This window comes from Hemicordylus capensis, chromosome 7, assembly GCF_027244095.1.
Source record: "Hemicordylus capensis ecotype Gifberg chromosome 7, rHemCap1.1.pri, whole genome shotgun sequence".
NCBI classification, from domain to species: domain Eukaryota; kingdom Metazoa; phylum Chordata; class Lepidosauria; order Squamata; family Cordylidae; genus Hemicordylus; species Hemicordylus capensis.
The window spans coordinates 25,802,309-25,824,014 of record NC_069663.1 but is presented as its reverse complement, the minus strand read 5'-3'; the positions used below and the strand labels follow the sequence as shown (position 1 = coordinate 25,824,014).

Below are 21,706 nucleotides of genomic sequence, written 5' to 3'. Positions count from 1 at the left end.
AGCAGCTGACGACGACGACAACAAAAAACAGGCCGCGGCGTGACCCAGGAATGGGGCAAGACACCGCATAGAGATAAGAGCCAAAGTAGAAGGACACGCAGTCTAGACTTCCGGTTTGCATGAAAGCATTTCGTATATATATGGGGGTGGGGTTGTAGTGTAGATATAGAGAGAGTATTACAAAAAGATGACTGAAGAGAACTGGAGGAAATCAGATTTCAGTTGAATGTTTCGGCTTATGTCTTCATTAACAAGACTGTTTTGTTTTGTTTTTAAGGTAGAAGGTAAGAATGTGTTAGCTCAGTCTTAGCAGAGAGAAATATAATGGGCAAGACGTTTCTGTTTCTGCCTTTTACAGCTGCTCTAATGTTAAGAGAAAGGTGTATATCTGGACAGAGAATATTGTGTATTAAATATAGATATACAAGGTTTTACACATTTTTGTCCTTTTTAAGTTTATACAAACTAAAACAAGTAAACATTTGTGTGTGTGTGTGTGTAGATAAATAGACCCATTGCCTGGCAGTACTACTGCTGTTTTTTGTTTCTGAACTTCCACCCTTCCGGAAACGAAAAAATGAGTTTCTCTGATGTGAACTTGGAGATTTCCGATTAAGATAATTAGATGGGTTACTCTGGTTTTTTTCTTACCTCTGTGCCGGAGCTGCCGCCGGCCGTTCACGTGACGGCTTGCTGACTCATTGGCGTCACATGACACGAGGAAGCGTTGAGGCTTTGTAGGAATAGTCTATGCTGGTGGGTACAGCCCTTGGGTGGAGGGTGGGAGACTCTGCATTGTACCACCTCAGATCCTGGGGGGATTATTTGAACGGTACACTATACTTTAAAAAACAATCTTACCTTAGGTAGAAAATTCGCACAGAAAAGAAGGTGGAGTTATACCCTTTCTCCATTATATATTAAGGTGCCCCCCCAGCTCACTTGGGGTTGAGTGTGCGTTTGTTGTTTATGTAATTTATTTTCATTTATTTAAAATACACCCCGCTCCTCCAGTACACTATTGCCCCCGGGGGGGCGGTTACAACAATAAAATAGATACCATGTAAAATAAAACTAATAACATGAAACAAATTAAGTAAACAAGTTAAAAGTCCAGGCTAAAACCACAATCAGAATTAAGTTTCAAATTAAAACTTACTGTAAAAGCTAAAAATGGAGAATTATGGAGTAGCCATAATTATGAAGTAGCCTTAAAAAAAACAGAATACCCCCCCTCAGTCTGAAGTGGTACAATCCACTCTACAACTTCAGTACTTTCTTGTTAAATTTATATTTATTGTTAAATTTATATACCGCCTTTCATTAAAACAATCTCAAGGTGGCATATTTTATCTCTTTTGCTTTATCTCTTTCTATCTACAGTCATCCCTTGCCAACCACAGTTTTACCAACCATAGTTTTGAGTATATGCAAATAGGTGGCTCTCCCCATATACAGTCTGTAGTGGCACAATCCGTTCTACCACTTCAGAACTCTACCAGCTCATTCCCACCTCCTGCTGCCATATTCCCACCACCTTCTGCCCATTTTTGGAAGGGTGGTATATAAATCAAATAAATACAAAAATATGTGGAGACCAGCTCTTTTAATGCAGATACTGCTCGTACTTTTAGGGTCCAAAACAAAAGTAAATACCAACATAGTAGGACTTATAATTTGAAGTGATGCAGTCCTGGATTCTAGCACCGAATTATATGAAGTGTGTATAGAGCATCTCTCAAACGACAGTGGCGGTATAATAATTACTCCAGTATTATTTGGCCAAGTATGTAAAGATGGAGGCAGTGTTCCCTCTAGATGAATATGACAAATATTTATATACCGCTTTTCAACAAAAGTCCCCAAAGCGGTTTACATAGATATAAGTAAATAAATAAAACGGCTCCCTGTCCCCAAATGGCTCACAATCTAAAAAGAATCATAAGATAAACACCAGCAACCACCACTGGAGGGATGCTGTACTGGGGATGGATAGGGACAGTTGCTCTCCCCCACTAAATCAAGAGAATCACCACTATAAAATATGCTTCTCTTGTTCAGTTAGCAGGAGTTCTATGGAAGCAGCTCCCAACTATCCTGGAGGGAAATAACATTTTTCCTCCAAGTGTAGATTTTTCCAACAGAAGCTGGGTAGCCATAGCATATTCTTGCACTGATCCGGGAGCTGGGATCTCTGTAGTTCCCTCCAACTTCCAAATTCTGTTCTAGAGAGAAATCTCCTTCCAACGAGAGACTCCCTAAATTGGCTGGAAAAAAGGACAGGTTGTGTGGCTTGGGAGACTATTAGAATGATCTGACACTGATATTTCAGCTGCAGTAGCTTTCATTGCAGCCGTGGGTATCTTGTTAACGTGACTGCATGAAGCAGAAATCACAGAGGTCAGAGAAACCTTGCCGGAGGAATGCTGCATCTAGGCAGGAAATTGCCTGCGACAAGGGAGTCTGGAGAAAATGTATGACGAGATTAAGAGATACTTCACACATTCCTACACACGAGGCAAGTTCAGGGAAATAATTATTGGTTTGTTTATATAGTGCTGTCTGTGTGCTTGGTGCTTTACTAACAATGAGAAGGCGAGTCCCTCTGCACTCACAATGTGAACTTGATGCAAGGGAGACAAGAAAGAAAGGAAGGAGAAGGAAGCAGAAGCAGGGATCAGCTGGGGAAGACAGGCTTAGTATGGGGTTAGGAGGCTGGGTCAAAGACTTCACAGAGAAGGTGTGTTTTCCAGGGTGCACAACTTTGGTGCTCTTGCAGATGTTGGACTACAACTCCCATCATCCCTTGCTATTGGGCCCCCGTGGCTGGGGATGATGGGAATTGTAGTCCAACATCTGCAGAAGGGTCAAAGTTGTGCAGCCCTGGTTTGAGGAAGGGAATTTGGGCGTTTGCACTGTGGAAGTGTTCTAAGAGGCGGTTGCTGGCATAAAGGGCAGCAAGGGTGAGAGAGGTAAAGTCATCTAAGGGAGCAGGGTATCTTCAGAGATCAGGTTATGGGAGCAAAGAGATGAGGGTGTGTGCAACGCCATGGAGAGAGTTGAAGCTGCTGACAAAGCATGTGTGGGATCTGGGGGAAATGGGAAGCCGGTGTAGAGACTGAAAAGGAGGTATCATGTGGTCAGAGTTCTGACAGAGGTCACGAATGGAAACCGGCAGAGTGGTGGACAGATGCCTGTGGACCAAGGTGAGATCATAGAAGAGGGAAGGGTTACAGAAATCGAGGCTGGAGATGACCAGGAGATGAGCCAGGGTTTTGCCAAGAGGACAGAGATGGAGGGCTGTATTTTTGTATGGGAGAAAATGTTATTTATTTGATTGATTGATTGATTTCTATACCGCCCTTCCAAAATGGCTCAGGGCGGTTTACATTAAAACTAAACTAAAATCAATTCGCTATTAAAATCAAAACTCTAAAAACAACATAAAACCATTATTAAAACAATTAAAACAGTATTTAAAACCCTGGAAAAGCAGGCCAAACCTTTTCGGTTTTAAAACAGTTTAAAAACCCTGGAAGGCCAGGCCAAACAGATAGGTCTTAAGGACTCTCCTGACAGGGCTCGAATCATTGTGAAACCTGTTTGTAGAACATGTGATTGCCCCGCACATGTGCTGGTACAAACTCACTCACTGCACCCCCGTAATATAGGGGTGGCCAACCTGATGGGGATGGTGGGAGTTGTAGTCCAACAAAACTGCTGCAGAACCTCAGGTTGGCCATCTCTGCTCTACCATCTGCCCCTCACAGAGTGGGCTCTGCCAGGAAAATAACAAAACACAACAGTTGCAACCAGGTCACATATGAAAGGAGAGGAGAGCTGGTCTTGTGGTAGCAAGCATGACTTGTCCCCTTAGCTAAGCAGGGTCTGCCCTGGTTACATCTGAATGGGAGACTAGAAGTGTGAGCACTGGAAGAGATTCCCCTTCTTAAGGGATGGAGCCGCTCTGGGAAGAGCAGAAGGTTCCAAGTTCCTTCCCTGGCAGCATCTCCAAAATAGGGCACAGAGAGATTCCTGCCTGCAACCTTGGAGAAGCCGCTGCCGGTTTGTGAAGACAATACTGAGCTAGATAGACCAATGGTCTGACTCAGTATATGGCAGCTTCCTACGTTCCTATGAAAGGCGATTCAGACCACCACTGCAGTTGAGTGTGGGCTGGACTGCATTTCTTGCTAGTTACAAGCAAACTGTGCAGGCATCTAATGTGCAGCAATGTGCTCGAACTGTCTTTGCTCCCAGTTGCCCTGGGAATTCATGTTACAGTCCAGGGACGCTTTTCATCCTGCTGTGAACTTTTCAGAGGAGCCCTAAAGGAATCGCTTCCAGATGAAAGGTTAGGCTGTAATCCCATTTTGCTGCACCAGGAGCTGAGAGACTGCACTCTGCCCAGCAGCCCAGCCTGTGCTATGCCCGTGGTAACAAAGGAGTGAGTATATAGATACATCTATATATGTGCATTTGGCGATGGATGGAAATTTCAGTGTGCTGCTTGGCTTTTTTCCTCCCTCTTCCTTCTCTTCTGCTTTTCTCCTGTGTTCTCCAAATATACAGGTTTGCAAGGCAAGGAGTTTGATTCGGTTGTTAAAAAGCAGGAGGCGGAGGAGACTCCTGAGAAAATCCACCTGCAAAGATGAACAGGGCCTTTGTATTTAATGGACGCTCTGTGTGCATTTTTGTGTGAGAAATGCAGGGGTATCATTTGGGGTTTTGTTATGGCTTTTAAATACACACACACACACACACACACACACCACAGAACGGCGGGGCTTCTCCTCCCTGCCCTGCTCCCGCAAAGCAGAAGGTTGTATGTTTAGCAGTGTCCCTTTTCTCCTATGCCTTCCTGAATGTTTTGTAGAATAACAAAGAGCCTTGTGGCCCTTGAAAGACTACCAATTTTTAGTAGCATCAGCTTTTTTAGACAAGAGTGTGTCTCATCCTATGCAACAGACTGTCATGGCTACCCATCTAGATTTTGCAGAATGAACTGATACCACTGGAGAGAACACTGAACAGGGTTGATAAATCAATGGCACATCACCGGTTTAAACTAGACTGTGTGCGTGTGTGTGTGCTTTTCAAAACAAAAACTAGCATTTAAAACTGTTATCTTTTGAAACCGTATGCAGCTCTGGCTTCTTTCTTTTTGGTCACACATGTCCCTGGAATATCTAGGGTGGATTGGAGTAAAATACTTAGCACTCTGTCAGTGCTACATAATGCTAAGTATAAGGCTGCTTTGCTTGAGTAACTGGTGTGGTTAATCAGTTGTGTACTGCAAGTGCAAATTTGAAAATGCAGTGCCAGTTCATCAGGGTTCGCTAACCAAGCAGAGCAGACTTTCCTTATGAGAAAAGGAATGTGGAGCAGTCTGACAGCAAGAAAAAGAAAAATGTATCTGCTTCATCAGTGCCTGGTGAAAGGATACTTGGTGGTGCGAATAAGCCAAATACGTCTCTTGACTTTGCCCACATCTTAAAGAACGGTGTGTTTTTAATTAAAAGCCACGTTTCTCTTGTCTCAGAAGTCACCCATGGAACCTCTAGAAAGCCAAGAGGTCAGAGTGTTGCTGGATTGTTCAGCTGGGTGAAAACAGCATTTAAACAGAATTTCCTTTTGCTACACAAAGGGTGGCAATAATTGCCATCATTTGTGGGGCGGGGTGGTCTAAGCATCTCTATTGGGAGAGATGTTCTAATATGAAAATAGGCATGATTCTAATCAATGACTGAATGGGTTAGATGCCATACAGTTAATAGGCTAAAAGCATTCTTGATCAACTAACAGATCTAGTTTAGTAGATCTTGCTGTTCGGAGATGACCAGACAGGCATTCCCAGGGAAATACTGAACATATAGGACGTTGCTTTATACCTCCATGAACCTATGAAGCTGCCTTATATTGAATCAAGCCATGCATCTAGCTCAGTATTGTTTGCACTGACTGGCAGCAGCTATCTGCAAAGAAATACTTATATAGGAACAAATATAGGAAGCTGCCATATACTGAGTCAGACAATGGGTCCTTCTAGCTCTGTATTGACTCCTCTGCTAATTTGGCAAAGAGGCACCTTTTTAAAGTGGTGATCTTTATTTAGCAGGGGGAGATATCCACCCCCAGCACAGTACCTCCAGTGACTGTTGCTGGGGTCTATCTGATGTTTCTTTTTAGATTGTGAGCCCTTTGGGGCAGAGATCCATCTTATTTTTATTTATTATTTCTCTGTGTAAACCGCCCTGAGCCATGTTTGGAAGGGCGGTATAGAAATCGAATAAGTAATAAATAAATAAACAATATCCTATGTGGTAGCGTAGTAATAAGCTAACTGAGCAAAGCAGCACCTTCTTAAATTGGTGATTCACTTTATTTAGCAGGGGGAGAACAACTGGCCCTATGCAGCATCCACAGCACAGCACCCCTCCAGGGCTTATGTTTCTTTTTTAGATTGTGAGCCCTTTGGGGACAGAGAGACATTTTATTTATATCTTATGTAAACCACTTTGGGAACTTCTGTTAAAGTGGTATATAAGTATTTGTTGTATTGGTCACACTTCTGCCTAGTTCAATGTGAGCAGAAACATCTTATTTTTTGCATCCAACTGGTCTGAGCCTTATGATGGGATGCATGACTACAGAATTTTTGTTGTGAACAGATCAAGTGATCCATTTGCCACAAGTACGGACCCTCCACCACAGGAGAATAGAAAACTGATAAGAGGAGCATGGTTGGGTGTGCCAGCATAAAACTAAAGGCAAGCCCAGAAAAACAAGAACAGACGGTGATAACTGAAGACTTTGCAGGGGTAATTCAAGGAAAAAAGACCAATTGGATAAGGGGAAACCCCAGCTGAAACTGAGATTGCTCCTGACAATTGGACAAAAACAACAAAGAAAGCTTATTCCACAATGAATTTATTTTTAAAGTGTCAGGAGAGACTATGTTGGTCTTGATACAATAGATGTTAACACAGCTACCTTTCTGAAACCTGAGAATCAGGGACACTTGAAAGGCATGGCAACTATATCTTTTTCAGAAGCTGTGGAGTATGTCAGGACAATTTGCTATTTAGCTGAGTCATGGGCTGTTGAAAGTTTTTTTTAGAATGTGATCATATGGCATTTGTGATTCCCCACATTTAGGTAATATTATTCTAAAGCCACAATGTATAGTATTATTAAGCTACTATATTAGGGTGGGGTGGATCAGGTATCTTTGGGCTTTGACGGACCCCCCCCCCAATAAAAATAAAAATAAACCACCACCCTACTGTTCCCCAGCCCCTTGCAGGAGCAGTGCTCTGAATATTTTGCTCCTAACTTATAAAAGCATGTAGCTAACTTGGAAGCTACAAAAACTGAAACAAGAAACCCAAAATTTAAGACTTGCTATTCAAATCATACATATTTGGCACACTTTTCATTCTAAACTATCATATTTACCCGAATCCAAGACAAGGATTCTCCCTCTCTGTTCTTTCCTGTTCTTTGTCCTGAGTTCATAGTCCTTTCTTTTGAATAAAATACAGGTATAACCTGTATTTAGCCTCTATCTTTTAAGGTGTCCTCTTACATTCGGAGTCGCCTTCTATTTGGGTAAATGCATCTTCAGTTGAGGAGACTTTTTGAGGTCATTGGTACCATCTGTCGGGAGGAATGCTCACTGTGATTTTGGACAAAGTCTACACCCCAAGAGATGGAAAATGGGTGATAGTATTGCAGTACTTACAGCTTTCAGTGTGTTAGCATGCTTTCATTGACCTGACCAATGGCCTGCAGTGGCCAAACTTGCAAAGGTGTTCTTATAATGTTTTAAAAACACAAACACTACTCCAACATTTTATCGATGTCAGAGGAATGGAAATGAAAATTGGCGGGAATGTCCTCCAAAGATGACTCAGTGTAGAAAGTACAATATGTTCGTTGTTACCCTGACCACAGTTTTATCCTAATTGTTTGGGGATAGGGATAGAGGTGAAAACACACAGAAAGCTATGAGTGTGACAATGCTATGGCCTTTTCCATCTCTCGCAGGGTAGACATTGCCAAAAATCACGGTAAGCATTTGTCCCCTATGGCCAAGATTTGTTAGCCTGGCTCATGGACTATTGAGTACTCCATATTTTTAGAGTTAATCTCCTTGCTTTCCAGTTGCAATGTGGCCCCAATGCAACAAGGGAAATGGCCCCTGAGCCTGTGGACATGAACAGTATCATCCCAAGTGTTGTCACTCTCCTATACAGTCCCTGCCATGCTTTCTCCACTGTGGTCTGGCTCAGGCGCAAGACCTTGCATGGTGCCGTTGTATGGCTTTTGTCTGCAAAGCTGATACAATAACCTGGATTTTGCTGCACAAATGCAGTATTCCAATCCATGATGTTGGGCTACTGCAGGCCTACTGGTACCCAATCCTACCCATTTTATGCCTTGCATAGCCAACCAGAGAGATTGGGCTGAAAAGACACTTAGATTGTGTGCATGCATCTGTTTAACCCTTTGCATATTATAGCTAGTTCATTCGTTCAATGGTAAATCATATAATTCATAGATTTTTTTAAAAATCCCAAGTAGAACCTTTAAAAATAAATGTAACCTAAGAATTTGGCTGCCTTGCTCTTGACTCCGTATTTCTATTGCCTGAAGGCCCTGATCTTACAAAGGCTTAACTTTCCTGTGGGGAAACCAGACGATTTCAATGGAATTATGTGCCGCAGTGAAGGTAATTCACCCATGTAGCTCTTTGTAGGGGCCAAGGCCGTTGTCTGGAAAAGTGTGTGGATCTGCGCTTTTTAGGTGCTGTTGCTTCTGGTAACTCCTACTGTTTCTTCTCCTTGACTCCCACAAAGACCGAAATGGAAGATGTGAGCTCCAAAAGGGTAACTGAGTTCATGCAGAAATGTGTCAAGCTTGAGGATAACGAAGGGGATGCTCAGCCCAAGGAGGAGATTATAGAAGTGCAAACTCTCCCTATCCTCGCTCCGTCGTACCCTCAGACAGTGCAAGGTATGGGAATTCCCTTTTTCTGTGTCTTGAAAATTGGCTGCATGCTGCAGCATCCAGTGGTGTATTCAAGTTTAGCTGATAAAATCTGAACAAATGGTTCATTCCAGTGTATGTATCTGGAGAAGAAGCTTCTCTTTTGCTCGCAAGACTTGCCTCTCCTGACCACAGAATTTAAGCATTTTTTACGTGTGGCAAACAAATGCCCCTGACAATAACGTATTGTCCCAGCATTAAATGCCAAGACATATAGACCATATGAAGCAGTTGTGTAGTGGATCAGAATGCTGGTCTTCCACCTTGCCCAGTATTTTTACTCTGATTGACAGTAGCTCACCAGGAGATTCAATGATCTTTCTCAAGACTGTCAACTGGTAATCTTAAAAAAGAAACCAAGCACACAGATATGCTTTTAAAAGAATTCTGCTATCCTAGATTTGGGCATTTAAAAAGACTTAATGCAGCCCTATCCCAAAGATTCAGGGGCAGCTAAAATAGGGTTGCTTGCATGTAACTACTGTTTGGCTACTTCTCTGTGCTATTCCACATTTGGGATTGTGCTTTTATAGATTCTTGAGTCAGATACTAGGTTAGGCTTGCCATGAAAAGTAGCAGTCTTATTCTGAAATTGGTGGGTCCATTCCCTTTAAACCAGGGAATAAAAAAATTGATACAAAGATGAAATATAAGCCAATTGGTGCTCTTTAATATGGTCTTGAAAGGGAAAAGGGGGAGGTCCTGTCCCAGATATATTAACTGCAAATCCAACTATGGTGCCTCCTCCTGGCTCTTCCCTGCCAGTTCCAATTTGGTTTTATCAAGCTGCTCCCATTTTCTGCATTTAATTAATGGCAAATAGTGGGGTTACTGGTTTTTGTCTTCCCTTCCATCCTAACAGAAGAAATATCGATGGTCTTCAATACTTGTGCAATGCCAGCCAACCTGGGCCCATGCACCAGGAGGAGGCGTGAAAAAGCCAGTGGCCATGATGGGACGAGTACATCTCTCTATGTTGACCGCCGAAAGTCAAAGGTGTGGAACTATTACACCAAACTGGGGGATGCCTATGTTGAATGCAACGTCTGTAAGAAACAGCTCTCCTTCCACAACAGCACCACTACCATGAGGGAACATCTTGTGAGGAAACATAGCATTCGTGACACCTTGTTATCTCAGCTGAAGGATGACCAGGTTCCAGATCCAGACTATGTGGCTCAAGAGAATGCAATAAAAAGGGCACGGCAGCTGACACCTGAAAATAACAATCAGTACCACACTGTATCCTGCACAGAACCCAGGACTGATGTTATTCTGGAGCTAGTGCTAGAAATGATCTTCCGGGACCTCCATCCTCTCTCAGTAGTGAAGGACAAAGGCTTTGGCCTTCTCATAGGCTACCTAGAACCTAGTTTTATTCTCCCATCCCCTATGCAGCTCTCTAGCATGCTATGGCACCGATACAATGTTGTCAAGCAACACCTAGAACACTATTTGCAAACAGCCCAGTCTATTGTGATCTGCGCAGAGTTCTGGCTATCTCAACCCAACCAGACATATTTGACAATCATGACTAATTTTATTGATGGGGAATGGCGGCGGGCAAGGTGCATCCTGGAGACCCAACAGGTGCATGAGAATAAAACGGAGAGCAATTTGGGAGACAGGCTGTACTCTGTCCTGACAGACTTTGGGCTGTCAAACAAGTCTGTTTTCTGTGTGATGCATGACAGCCTGCAAGATTTAGAGGTAAACTCATCGCAACTCAAATGTGTCTATGGGTGGACTAGCCTGTGCTGTGCTGCCCATTTGCTGCACCTGTGCATCAAGGCAGGTCTTGAGGTGGAGCAGGTGCAAGAGGCTCTGAGTGCTGCCCGTAGTATTGTCTGTTACTTCCAGCAAGATGCTAAAGCCACCTGCTCCCTGAACAGCAAACTGGAAGCCATCAACAAGACTAAACTGAAACTAGTGATGGACACTGGGGCTCGGTGGATCACCACCATCGAGATGTGTGAGTGCCTGTTGGACCTCAAGTGGGCTATCATGTCTGTGTTGGAGGAACACCCCAAGGGGACAACGGTAGTCCAGAACCTGGCTGACCATCAGTGGAAGCTCTTGCAGGATCTGGTGCCTGTCATGAGGACACTCAAGATTGCCACTTCGTTCTTGCGGGAGGAGCAGAACTTCTCCATCTCCTCCCTGATGCCCTGTATCCATGGCATTGTCACTGCTATTGGACAGCAATCAGAAGAAGCCAGTGGCATTATCAAGACTGTGGTGAACAACATAAGGTCAGAGCTCACGCAGCGCTGGGGGATTTTGGACGACGAGAAGTTGCTGGAGAGCCCGGCTGTGGTGGCATCGTTCTTAGACCCACGTTTTAAGGAAATGAGATTCCTGAACCCCAGCCTGCGGAGTGAGCTGCACAAAAAAATCAAAAGCATGCTCTCACAGTTCTTCAACCATCAGTCCCCGCTGTCAACCCAGTTCTGGGTGCCCAACTCAGATTACAAAGCCGAGGTTGGTGAAGCAGGTGGCCAGCTCTCTGCTCATAAAGAGAGAGGCCCAAGTGGGCAATCCCAGAGCATGTATGATATCCTTCTGGGAAAAGATCCAACTGAGAGTATGCCTGAGATCCATCAGCAGCTGGAGAACTATATTGTAGAACCTCTGTGTAAGCGAAGCACAAACCCCTTGGACTGGTGGAAAAATAACGAACACCGTTTCCCTTCCGTAGCCCGACTTGCCCGGCAATACCTGGCCATACCAGCGACTGTTGTGCCACCTGATCAGGCCTTTGCTGCCAGTGAAAGTGCTCTGGAGCACCGGAGAGGTGTACTTGCCCCTGAGAATCTGGACCAAATTCTCTTCTTACACCAAAATTTTGATTTTTTAGAGTCTATGAGAAATGGCAATGATAATTTGAACAAGAATGTGCACGGCCAGTACTAAAAATTAGGGTTGTAGGGGGGAAATAAGCAAGCTGACTAAAGGTTGAAGGCTTGACTAATTCATTGGGAGACGAGTGTGAAGTTGGAGGCCTTGAGGTCAATTTAGTCAAAGGTCAGAATTTGACCTTGACTGGGTAATTTATAGGCAAGCTTGCCTAAACTTACCCTTATTTTCTCTGTAGTGGTGGGTCAGCCCCTAATTAACAACTAGCTTTTTTTCTTTCTGAAACAGGCATTAGAAGTAAGGGTAAGAGCCACTTCTGTTGACGCTCTCAAAAGACAGACACATTATCAGAAGGCAACTCCTTGTCTGGAGATCCACAGTGAAAAATGAGTGGTGAAATGATAATGCATGCATTGATCTTGGAGAGCAGACAGACATAAGGAAAGAATGCAGAAGCAATTATAGTACTATAGAGTGTGTGTGTGTGTGTGTGTGTGTAGACATTTTCATGCACCTTCCGATCCCTGAGACTGTTCCAAAGAGGGAACATGGATATCCTAGTCCTATCTACCTGTTCCGGAATTCTAGAAGGGAGACTTCCATCTGGAGAGCTTTGTATCACTGGCTTACCACTTGCTCTCGCTTGCTCCCTTCTGTAAGTTTCTAAAACAGAAGCACGAATACCCATGCCCCCACATAAGGAGGCTAACATGTGAATCAACCCATGAATGGGTGGTGCTTTCTGTGTAGGAAGTCCATTTAGATACGCATTTCTTCAAGCCTCTGTGGGCAATAAAACCCTGTAATGTTTACTTAAGCCACACCTTGATCTGAAGATGGGATAAACATCAAGACTGAGGAGCTGCTAGCAGTGGTTGGGGTATTGGTGTTTGTTCTCGTTGATGCTTCTGAAAAATTGCATCTGAATTTGAACTGATGCAAGGGTAAGGAATGGGAAGAAGACAATGATTCTGCTTTCAAGCGGAATTCACACTGTAGTGCCCTTCTAATACATAACAAAGGACTATGTAGGTATATATTTAAGACTGTTATTGAGCCATGCTGCAGTGATCCTACAGCTGATGACTGTGAGGCTTTTTCCTTATAGAAAAAAACCGGTTTTGTTTATCAGTTGCACTAAACGTTTTGATGCTTCAGCCCTCAAAGCTGCTTTCTTGTGTCTAGCAATGACGAGTGAATTGCATAGATCATTTTTATGGCAGGAAATCCTCACCCCACTTGTTTCACAGATTTTTGTTAAGTGAGATATGGAACTGGCAGTTCACATGCAAGCAGCTGCACATATTAGCATTTACATAGGAAAATATCAGTATTGTATCAACCCCCTGCTGGTGTTCGTGATCATAACCCATCGTGCAGCCTTCTGGATTTGTCAATTGTTGAGGACGATGACAGACAGGAAGATGGAGCTGGCTGGGAGGTGCACTCTGCAACTCCAGTTATGGCATAAAGCAGCACAACCATGCAAGAAGTCCTTGATAATGCAGAGGAATCTCAAATTTGCTATAAGGGATAGGTAGGCAACCTTGGCTCTCCAGCTGCTGTTGAATTACTCTCCCATCATCCCCTGCCACAATAATGCAGGGGATGATGGGACTGTAGTTAAACAGCAGCTGGAGAGCCAAGGTTGCTTCCCCCTGCTATAGGAGACGTAGGGGACCATCCCTATTAGGCCAGTGGCCACACATCTGGGAGACTGTTAATATGACAAATGTTTATATACCACTTAGATATATATAAAGATGGGAGTGTATGGTCTGTTTCCAGATGTTTTTTTCCTTGTGCTAGAGCAGGCCAGCACAAAAACCTCCAGCTGTTTTTGAGCTAAAAACTCCCATAATCCCCAGGCACAGTGACCAATAGCCAAGGATTAGGGGAATTGTAGGCCAACATCCACAGGAGAGCCAAAGCTGAGCAGCCCTGTGCTAGAGAATGCTATATATTGAGCAAATCACCCAATGTATGAACCTTATGGTACACGGCTATGGCTACAAACACCTGAGTGCCATTTGGCTCATTTCTAACCTGAGGCAAGAGAGCACCTTTCAGTTAGTGAAAACCTGCCTAGTCTCATGAGCCATCGCCCTTTTACTTGTGCTACACACACACACAGACAGAGCTGACCTGGTTTGGGCATGATAAGTGATTCATTGCAAAAACTGGGTGCTGCTGCATTGTAGAAGGCCTCAATTATAAGCCTACAGACCAAGCAAGAAATGTCAGTGGAGATGGTGGCGGGAGGTGTCAGAAACTGTAAGGTTCTATGTGCACTTGGAGGAAAGGTGGGGGAGAGACAGCCTGGCAAGAGAGCTGATGTGCATTAATACTCATGGGTGTGTGTGTGTCAAATCCTGTTTCTTTGTGGGTTTGTGTGTTTTTTCTTTCTTTTCATGGCTGTGTTCCTTCTGCACAGTAACAGTGCAATAACCTGCATCAAGGTATGGTAATTTAAAAGGAAAACAGTGGGTCTGCTAGAGAGCTGAGCATATTCAATGGATAGAATAAACATTTTTGTCCAGTTCTGTTTTGATTAATGGGTTCTGCTGATGTGAGTGCAGATGCAGGTCTTTCCGAAACATACATGTGGGGCAGCCAGCAACCAGCACGAGAGAGGTAAATTTGGCCCCACGGAAGCCAGTAGAGACAGGAGGCTGAGCTGCTTCCTGACCATGCAGGGTGCATGATTATGGCAGTGCATATAAAGCCAGATTGCAGAGCTGCTCAGGGAGGAATTCTTGGCAAAACAAGCTGTTGACCTACAAGGGTGCTTATTTTGATAAGCCACACAGCAGCTCCCAGTGCTTGATTTAGTTTGGCAGCACCTGCCAGGGGACTTGGGAAATATTGTAGGGTAGCGTCCCAAGTCTCCTGCAACATACAGCCCGGGGAGGTGCAGTCCTGCTTCACAGCAGAAAACTCTGGCCTTTTGATTTCCTCTAATTACCATTCCTTCAGGACACCCCTCCTTTGTTGTGTCAGGGAAGCAAAACAGGAAGTCGGAGGCAAGACATAAGAACTATGAGCGACACTCAAGCACTTTGTTGGGCAGTCTATTAAAAGGAAGGGAACTATACACAGGAAAAGAAAAGTGCAGGGCCCACTCATGGGGGAAGGGTGGAGCAAGGCAAAGAACCATGAACTCAAACTCATTAAGTGGGGCTCAAGCCCATGTCTGAGAAAGCCCCTTGCTGAAGTCCACCTGGGGTTTATGATGCTGACACACTATCTACTGCACCCAATGGTCATCAGTCTCACTGTCGCCACCTCTGGCTGTACAGAGAAATGGTAAAAAGCATTCGATTTGGATTTGTAGACTCTTTTTGGCATAACAGCTCTCCAAGAGAATCCAGGAAGCTGCAGCAACATTGGTTGAGGAACCCAATTTAATAAGCAACGCCGTGAGCACATACAAAATAACAGTAACGCAGATCACTGTGCTACTACAGAGTGAATCAGAAAGCAGTTGTGTGAACATCAATCACAAAAAAGATACTAAGTACAATGGTGATTTCTCATTGATTGGCCTACTCCGTCCTCCAAAAAAATAACAGAATCCTAGAAGAGATGGTTGGGGGGAGGGGAACAGAATGAGTGTTACTCATATTATAACATTACAGTGGAAGCAAAAGGTCTTTCATTCTGTAATTGAACAAAAGCATGAACTAGCATCCCTGTAATTGAGCAAAAGCTATTTTACAGTTATTGGCAGCTGTATGGAATCCTTGCAACTGTGCATAATTGGAATTTAATGCAGACTCAATTAACTCACACACCTCCTTTGCTAGGGTAAAACATAAGCGTGAGCTACTGAATGCCATAATCCTGCTTTTAATTTAGTCAAGCCACACTCGAGTCAACCCACACTGTACTGGTGCTGAAGCCCTGAAAACTTCTTTATATTATGGTTCTCAGGGTGAAAGCAGACATGGCAACTGACGCGAGGTGGCCACCTCCTCCCCAATCCCCCACAATATCCAATGGGACTCGCTGTGTGGAATGATGTCATTACACTGCGTTTTCCCATCCATCCTACTTTACTGGCTACTGCTGGCGATAAGGTCTCAACATGATGGTGTCAAATATATGTAATAAATAAATAAAGTTACATGGTGAATTTCACTCAAGTGTTATGGGGTATCGAGAAAACTAGACACAGGGTTACTGTCTTTTGTGACAACTAACTCCATGTCATTCTTAATGTCCAATTCTGCCCTCCAAATGCCTTAAATGAGCATGCCCATAAAGGTACAACAGAGGGTTTCTTTGCTCAGGTAAGTCCACACAAGGAAAAAATGTTTTTCAGTTCCTTGTGTGGACTTACCTAGGAACTTAGATTCCTTGTGTGGACTTACCTGGACTACAGGTAGCAAAGACACCCTCTATTGTACTTTAAAGAGCACATCCATTCATGCTGCAAACCGTGTAAACCGAAGCCCTGACTACGTGAACATGCACTGAATTTCAACCCTACTCAAGTGAATGAACAAAGACTGCAAGATTAAAAACAAAAACTCCCCCCATCATCACCCTCACTTGTCAACATTCTTACCCTGAAACTGTGCTTTCCCAGTTACCACTGGAGGAAATCAATGCCCGAGTTTCTTTCTTCCTTCTTTGGCTCGTTTTTCAAATGCTTTATGGGCCACTTAATCTTGATCATCGGTTCCATCTGCTCCTGCAGGCGATGGCGCTTCATGTGAGCATTCCGGCTTTTTATCTTGTCAAACACTCTAGATGTAGATAGGAGATAAAGGCCAGGGTTTTTCAGCACTCTTAGCGAGATGCTACAGCAGTGAGTGACACTCACAAACACACAATTCCAATTTGAGTTATAAGACTAGAATGCAATATCTCCAGCCCCTCCAAGCGTAGCTTTTTAAGACTGGGGGTTTCTTATGCACATGAAGAATGTCAATCAATATGAACTATGTCACAGCTTCTCAAACTGTCAGAAGGAGCCATCCCAAGGCAACAAGAATCAGAGAGCATTTATTTAGTAAGCAGAAACTAGACCTATGAAAACGGCCCAAGAAACAAAGATGAAGAATAAACTGCTACCTTGCACACTCTTTACATGGGAACACACCCTGACTGCCTGCGCTTCTGGGCCTATCTAGAGTTTCCTTCTGGCTGCTGGTCGGACTGAAGGTGCTCTGTGCTGCTTTTTTGTAGTTCCTTGGCTTTAGCTTGGTCTCCTGTTTAGGCAATTGGCAAGGCCTTTTCTTTGGGCTGCAAGCAGTCTGGAAGTCATGAAATATTTTTTGAGTTTAAACAAAATTATTTTACCTTTCATATCCTGGTGTTTTGTTTTGTTTGGGCAAAACCGATACTGAGAAAACCAATGCATATATTTCAAATGCATTTAGTGACTCTGGCAGTGTCTTATGAAAATATGTCAGACCAATGGTCCGTCTAGGTCAATACTGTCCACCCTGACTGGCAGCAGCTCTTCAGAGTCTCGAGCAGAGAGGGGAGTTTCCCAGCCCAACCTGGAGATGCTGCTGGGGACTGAAAGCTTCTGTATGCAGAGCATGTGTTCGATCCCGGAGCTGCAGCCCCTCTCCAAAAAAGGCCAAGGAGGTCTTGGCATTTGGGGACAGAATCAAACCTGAACCACTTTGAAAGGTGTTGAAAAGTCAGATGCAATAAACAAACCAGAAGTTATGTACCTTCCAATCCCTACCCAAAACAAGCTATACAAAATTGTTGGATAAATATAAAAATAATGCCTAAGTATTCCAATCATATCCAAAGTACAATGAATTCTTACTCTGGTTGGAAGTGTTCACATTTCATCATTTTGCTTATGCACAATTCTATGTAGAATGTGGTATTAGCACAAAATCTGGATTCCTGAGAACCTCAGCTGTCAATTTAATAACAACCTCAGGTTGCAAGCTCTTATATGGTCTATAGCTACAAAAGGCTGCTGCAACAGTCACTCGAAATGAACATGACAGTCCTTAGAGTTGAGAACTCCAGGAGCACATTGGAACACATGTACCTGTTAAGAAATGGCTGGACCAGGGCTACAGACTGTAAGGCAACCATCCCAAAGTGTAAGAGAATATCTAGCATTTTGTAAGCCTAATAGATGTGGTATTCACAATAAAACACACACATCAAAAAACTCTCCAACCCTCCATAAGAAAACAATTATAGAAGACAGAGTGCTGTGACACCTTAAAGACTAATATATTTATTGCAGCATGACAGGTGTCTATTTCAACAGATTCATGAAGCAAAAACACGGGAAAGGTTTCCCCCCAGGAAAGCTTGCTGCATGAAGTCTACCTCTCCAAAGGGGGAGGGGAGGTGCAGGAGAAAGGACAGGTCTTTACATCAACCCACTAAATCTCGACCAGATCCCCGCAAGGTTTCCGCTACCTTTTCTTCATCCATTTCTACCTCATCCTGTTCTCTCTTCGGTCTCTTTTCTACCACTTGTGCTCGACTGCAGTCAAATTTTAGTATTTTTTTCCAGCTATAGTAGTATTCAACACACTGGGAAACCGTCTTAGTTTGTATCTATTAAAGGAGGAGGAGGGAAATGCAAAGTAAATATAGTACAGGGGGTAACTTGCACAATATCAAATATACACTAGGTGTGGTTTTTTTACCTCTTCATTTTCTTTGGGTTGGATTAGGTCTTGGGCAACTGGATAGCCAAGAGCGTCTTTATAAGACAGACAAAATGTAACCCTAAACTGCTATAGTACAAATCATCACATTATTGTAAACTTTTGAAAATAATGATCGAGAAACTTCAGATAGAAAATTTGAGAAAGAGGAAGGGGGGGAAATACAGTTTGTGAGAAATGCGGTGATCTGGAGAATGCCTCCTCAGGGTCTTACCTTCATTTGTATCAAGTAGAAATCTTTCTTGTGCAAGCCAAAGGCCTTCTTAAACAACTGCTTCTCTGCAGGAGTCCACAAATGTGAACCTGGAGTTCCAACAAGAGTCATATCAGTGCAGGCATCTGCTTAATGAACCAATGCTCTTGCAAAATTAAAACTTTGATTGTTCATTTAGTGCCTGCTTTCATTTCTTCAGATATTTAAGTAGAAATGAATTTGCCAATATGTTTGGAAAATTTTCCAGAATGGGTGTGTGTGGTGCTTTTTTTATTTTAAGCACATATTTAAAAGTAATCATTACAACAAATACTACAAGTTATTTCATGAAAAATACAATATGTAAGAGTTAACATAAAATTTATCGTTCTCATCCTATTAGTGAACCAATAAGGCTTGATTTTCAATTCATGTGTCTGATAATTAATCATCCTCACTACCTATGATGAACAGTGTCATCATTTCTGCTATCTTTCAAATACTTACAACTCAATCATGAAGTTTTAGAGGTATACATATTCCTCCAAACAGTAGTGATATTTAATCTTACTGCATACAAAAGATTTACAATAAATGACAACTTTCAATTTTTCAAAGGAGGACCATTACTGGAACATAAGCTATGATACCCTGCTGCAATCTATCTTTGCAGTAAGTCTGGATTCTGAGGTGCATTGCCAACCAACAAAAATCAGCTGCTTTTAAGAACTGTGTGAAAATGAACAGAATGAAAGGCATTGCAGCACTGGAAGGCAAAACAAAGCCTAACAGTGAGCCTTGTCACTGCCACGTTCCGGCATGCTCCTCCCATTGGGTGTCACTGAAGGGCCTCACCTGCTAAGAAATCAGTGTGAGGAAAGAGCTGACATTTGGGGCCTTTACTTAAGGATTTTTGCATAATAAATATGCATTATCATCTCATTAGATGTACACAGTCTTTGTATTCGTCTCTCAAACCAAAAGGGAGCAGTAGCATCGCTTATAGCCCTGTGTGTGTACTGCAAAGTGTAGAATTGCCTTAAAGGCATTCCCAGACTCTCCATGCATATATGTCCTGGGATATACGTATATACACCCAAGCAGGACTACAATCTTATGCATGCTTATGGAATGCTCTCCCCAACAAGGCTCACCCGACGCCTACTTTGATGTCTTTTTGGCGCTAGGCAAAGCCCTTTTTATTTCATCCCAGGCCTTTTAAAATATTAACTGAGTTGTTTTTGGCTTGCCTTGTTCCTCTGTAATCGTTTTGTTTTGCTTAAATTGTCTTACTGATTGTAACTGTCACCCTGAGAGGAGCTTTTTAAATTTTTGTTTGTTTGTTTTTGCTGGAGGTTGGAATATAAATATACAAATACATTTACTTAGGATTGCAGTCTGTGCACAGAACCAGGCAGGGGTGGTTCAATGGTGAGGGTGGGTGCACTTACCCCTCCCTCTGCCCAGGCACGTCAGATACTTCCAGTTGTATCCAGTAAACAGGGGCGACAGGGTGGCAGGGAGGGATGCTGCCATCCCAATGGACTTTAGAAAAAAGGAGCACCGGCAGAGGAAGAGCGGAGGGAGGGCGAAGTGCACCCTTTTAAAACAGCACACACACCCTGCCATCGAACTGGCCGCCTTTCGAACTGGTTCCGTGCACATTCCTATTGCAGTCATGAATGGAATCCTAAACCCGGCTGCTGTGAACCAGGTTTCACTGACATCAAAGATAGGTCTGCTTAGAATTTCAGCACAATCCTATGTATGTTTACCCCCACTATGCTCAAAAGGGCTCACTCCCAGGTAAGTCTGCACAGGATTGCAACTTTAGGATGCAATTTATCAGTTTAAACCAAGGCTTCCTATAATTCAAGGCGACTGGGTTATGGCAACCTGCTAAGTTCTCATGGACTTTAAGGAAGCCATAGCAACCCTCTGAGCAATTCAGGTACTTACACTACACCACCTTCTTGTTGTTTTGTTTACCTGAGTAATGATAGTTAGCAAGAGGATGACAGGGAGGCTTCTGTGGTCCTTGGAGTAACAGCATCTCCAGTGCTTCCTGGAATTGTTTTAGAAAGTTGTCACAAGCAAAACAAGCAAGGTGAACTTGGAGGAAAGGAAGACCGCATTGCACTAGCACATCACCAATGTTTAACCAATCTAGAATCCTGAATTAAGTATCTCTACAGCAGGGGGTAGGCAACCTTGGCCCTCCAGCTGCTGCTGAACTACAACACCCATCATCCCCAGCCACAATTATGGGAGTTGTAGTTCAGCAACAACTGGAGAGCCAAGGCTGCCTACCCCCTGCTCTAAAGTATTTGCATACCATTTGAAAGATAAAAGCTACCATTCGTTTTCATCATATCTGAGAATATGAAAGATTCTTCAGTCCCAGCTGGCACACCACAGCAAAAATAAAGAAGATCAAGACCTGTCATGTGGAGGATCCAGGTTTTTGTTGTTTTTTTTAATCTAGTGACATGGATCTCAACTATTTTTGAATATGATCAGCTTCAGTTCCTACCCTTGTATCATTTTCTACACCATTAAAATGGACACCAAGTAATTTCACGGTGAAAGGCTAATTTGCCTACTAGCTTGGTTTCATTTTCATTAAATTTGGCTAAAGGAAGAGGGACACGAGACACCTGCACAAGCACGGGTCTTTCAAAAATCCTAAGTTGTGAACTCCCACCACTTAATTGTCACCATTGATGGTGGGTGGGTAGGTATTTCATCTAAAGGTTTTGTATATTAACATGAGTTTACCTTGTCCCACTGGTTCATCCAACCCAGTCTTGTCTACGCTGACTGGCAGTGGTTCTCTAGGGTCTCAGGCAATTTCCCCCAGCCCTGCTATCCAAGACTCTTTCAGCTTGCAAATTCTGGGAACTGAACCTGGGAACGTCTGCATGCTAAGCATGTGTTCTGCGAC

The 21,706-nt window shown here is 43.3% G+C and overlaps 2 protein-coding genes across 17 annotated transcripts in view; one reads left to right on the top strand and one right to left on the bottom strand.

The window, feature by feature from the left end:
- LOC128332564 (E3 SUMO-protein ligase ZBED1-like) lies at positions 1-14,446 on the top strand. Of its 6 annotated transcripts, none has more exons than XM_053266968.1 (5): positions 1-113; positions 4,322-4,447; positions 8,659-8,734; positions 8,862-9,018; positions 9,914-14,446. In XM_053266968.1, the coding sequence occupies exons 3-5, from the start codon at positions 8,711-8,713 to the stop codon at positions 11,962-11,964; spliced, it is 2,232 nt and encodes a 743-aa protein (XP_053122943.1). In that variant the 5' UTR covers positions 1-113; positions 4,322-4,447; positions 8,659-8,710; the 3' UTR covers positions 11,965-14,446. The 6 variants fall into 6 exon arrangements, with proteins under 6 accessions (XP_053122943.1, XP_053122941.1, XP_053122945.1 ...); XM_053266966.1 differs by having other exon boundaries at positions 61-284; XM_053266969.1 differs by lacking the exon at positions 1-113 and adding an exon at positions 738-756.
- An 847-nt stretch (positions 14,447-15,293) lies between these two features.
- ZNF541 (zinc finger protein 541) overlaps positions 15,294-21,706 on the bottom strand; it is a 31,911-nt gene continuing 25,498 nt past the window's right edge. For 10 of the 11 annotated variants that reach the window (XM_053266958.1, XM_053266954.1, XM_053266963.1 and 7 more), the window contains 7 exons: positions 20,752-20,827; positions 18,784-18,872; positions 18,549-18,638; positions 18,316-18,456; positions 16,987-17,168; positions 16,478-16,658; positions 15,294-15,483 (listed from right to left, as the gene is read on the bottom strand). In XM_053266958.1, the coding sequence (XP_053122933.1) occupies positions 16,499-16,658; positions 16,987-17,168; positions 18,316-18,456; positions 18,549-18,638; positions 18,784-18,872; positions 20,752-20,827 (738 nt within the window). In that variant the 3' untranslated portion in view covers positions 15,294-15,483; positions 16,478-16,498. The remainder of the gene's footprint in view (positions 15,484-16,477; positions 16,659-16,986; positions 17,169-18,315; positions 18,457-18,548; positions 18,639-18,783; positions 18,873-20,751; positions 20,828-21,706) is intronic. The other variant, XM_053266962.1, reaches the window with a different exon arrangement.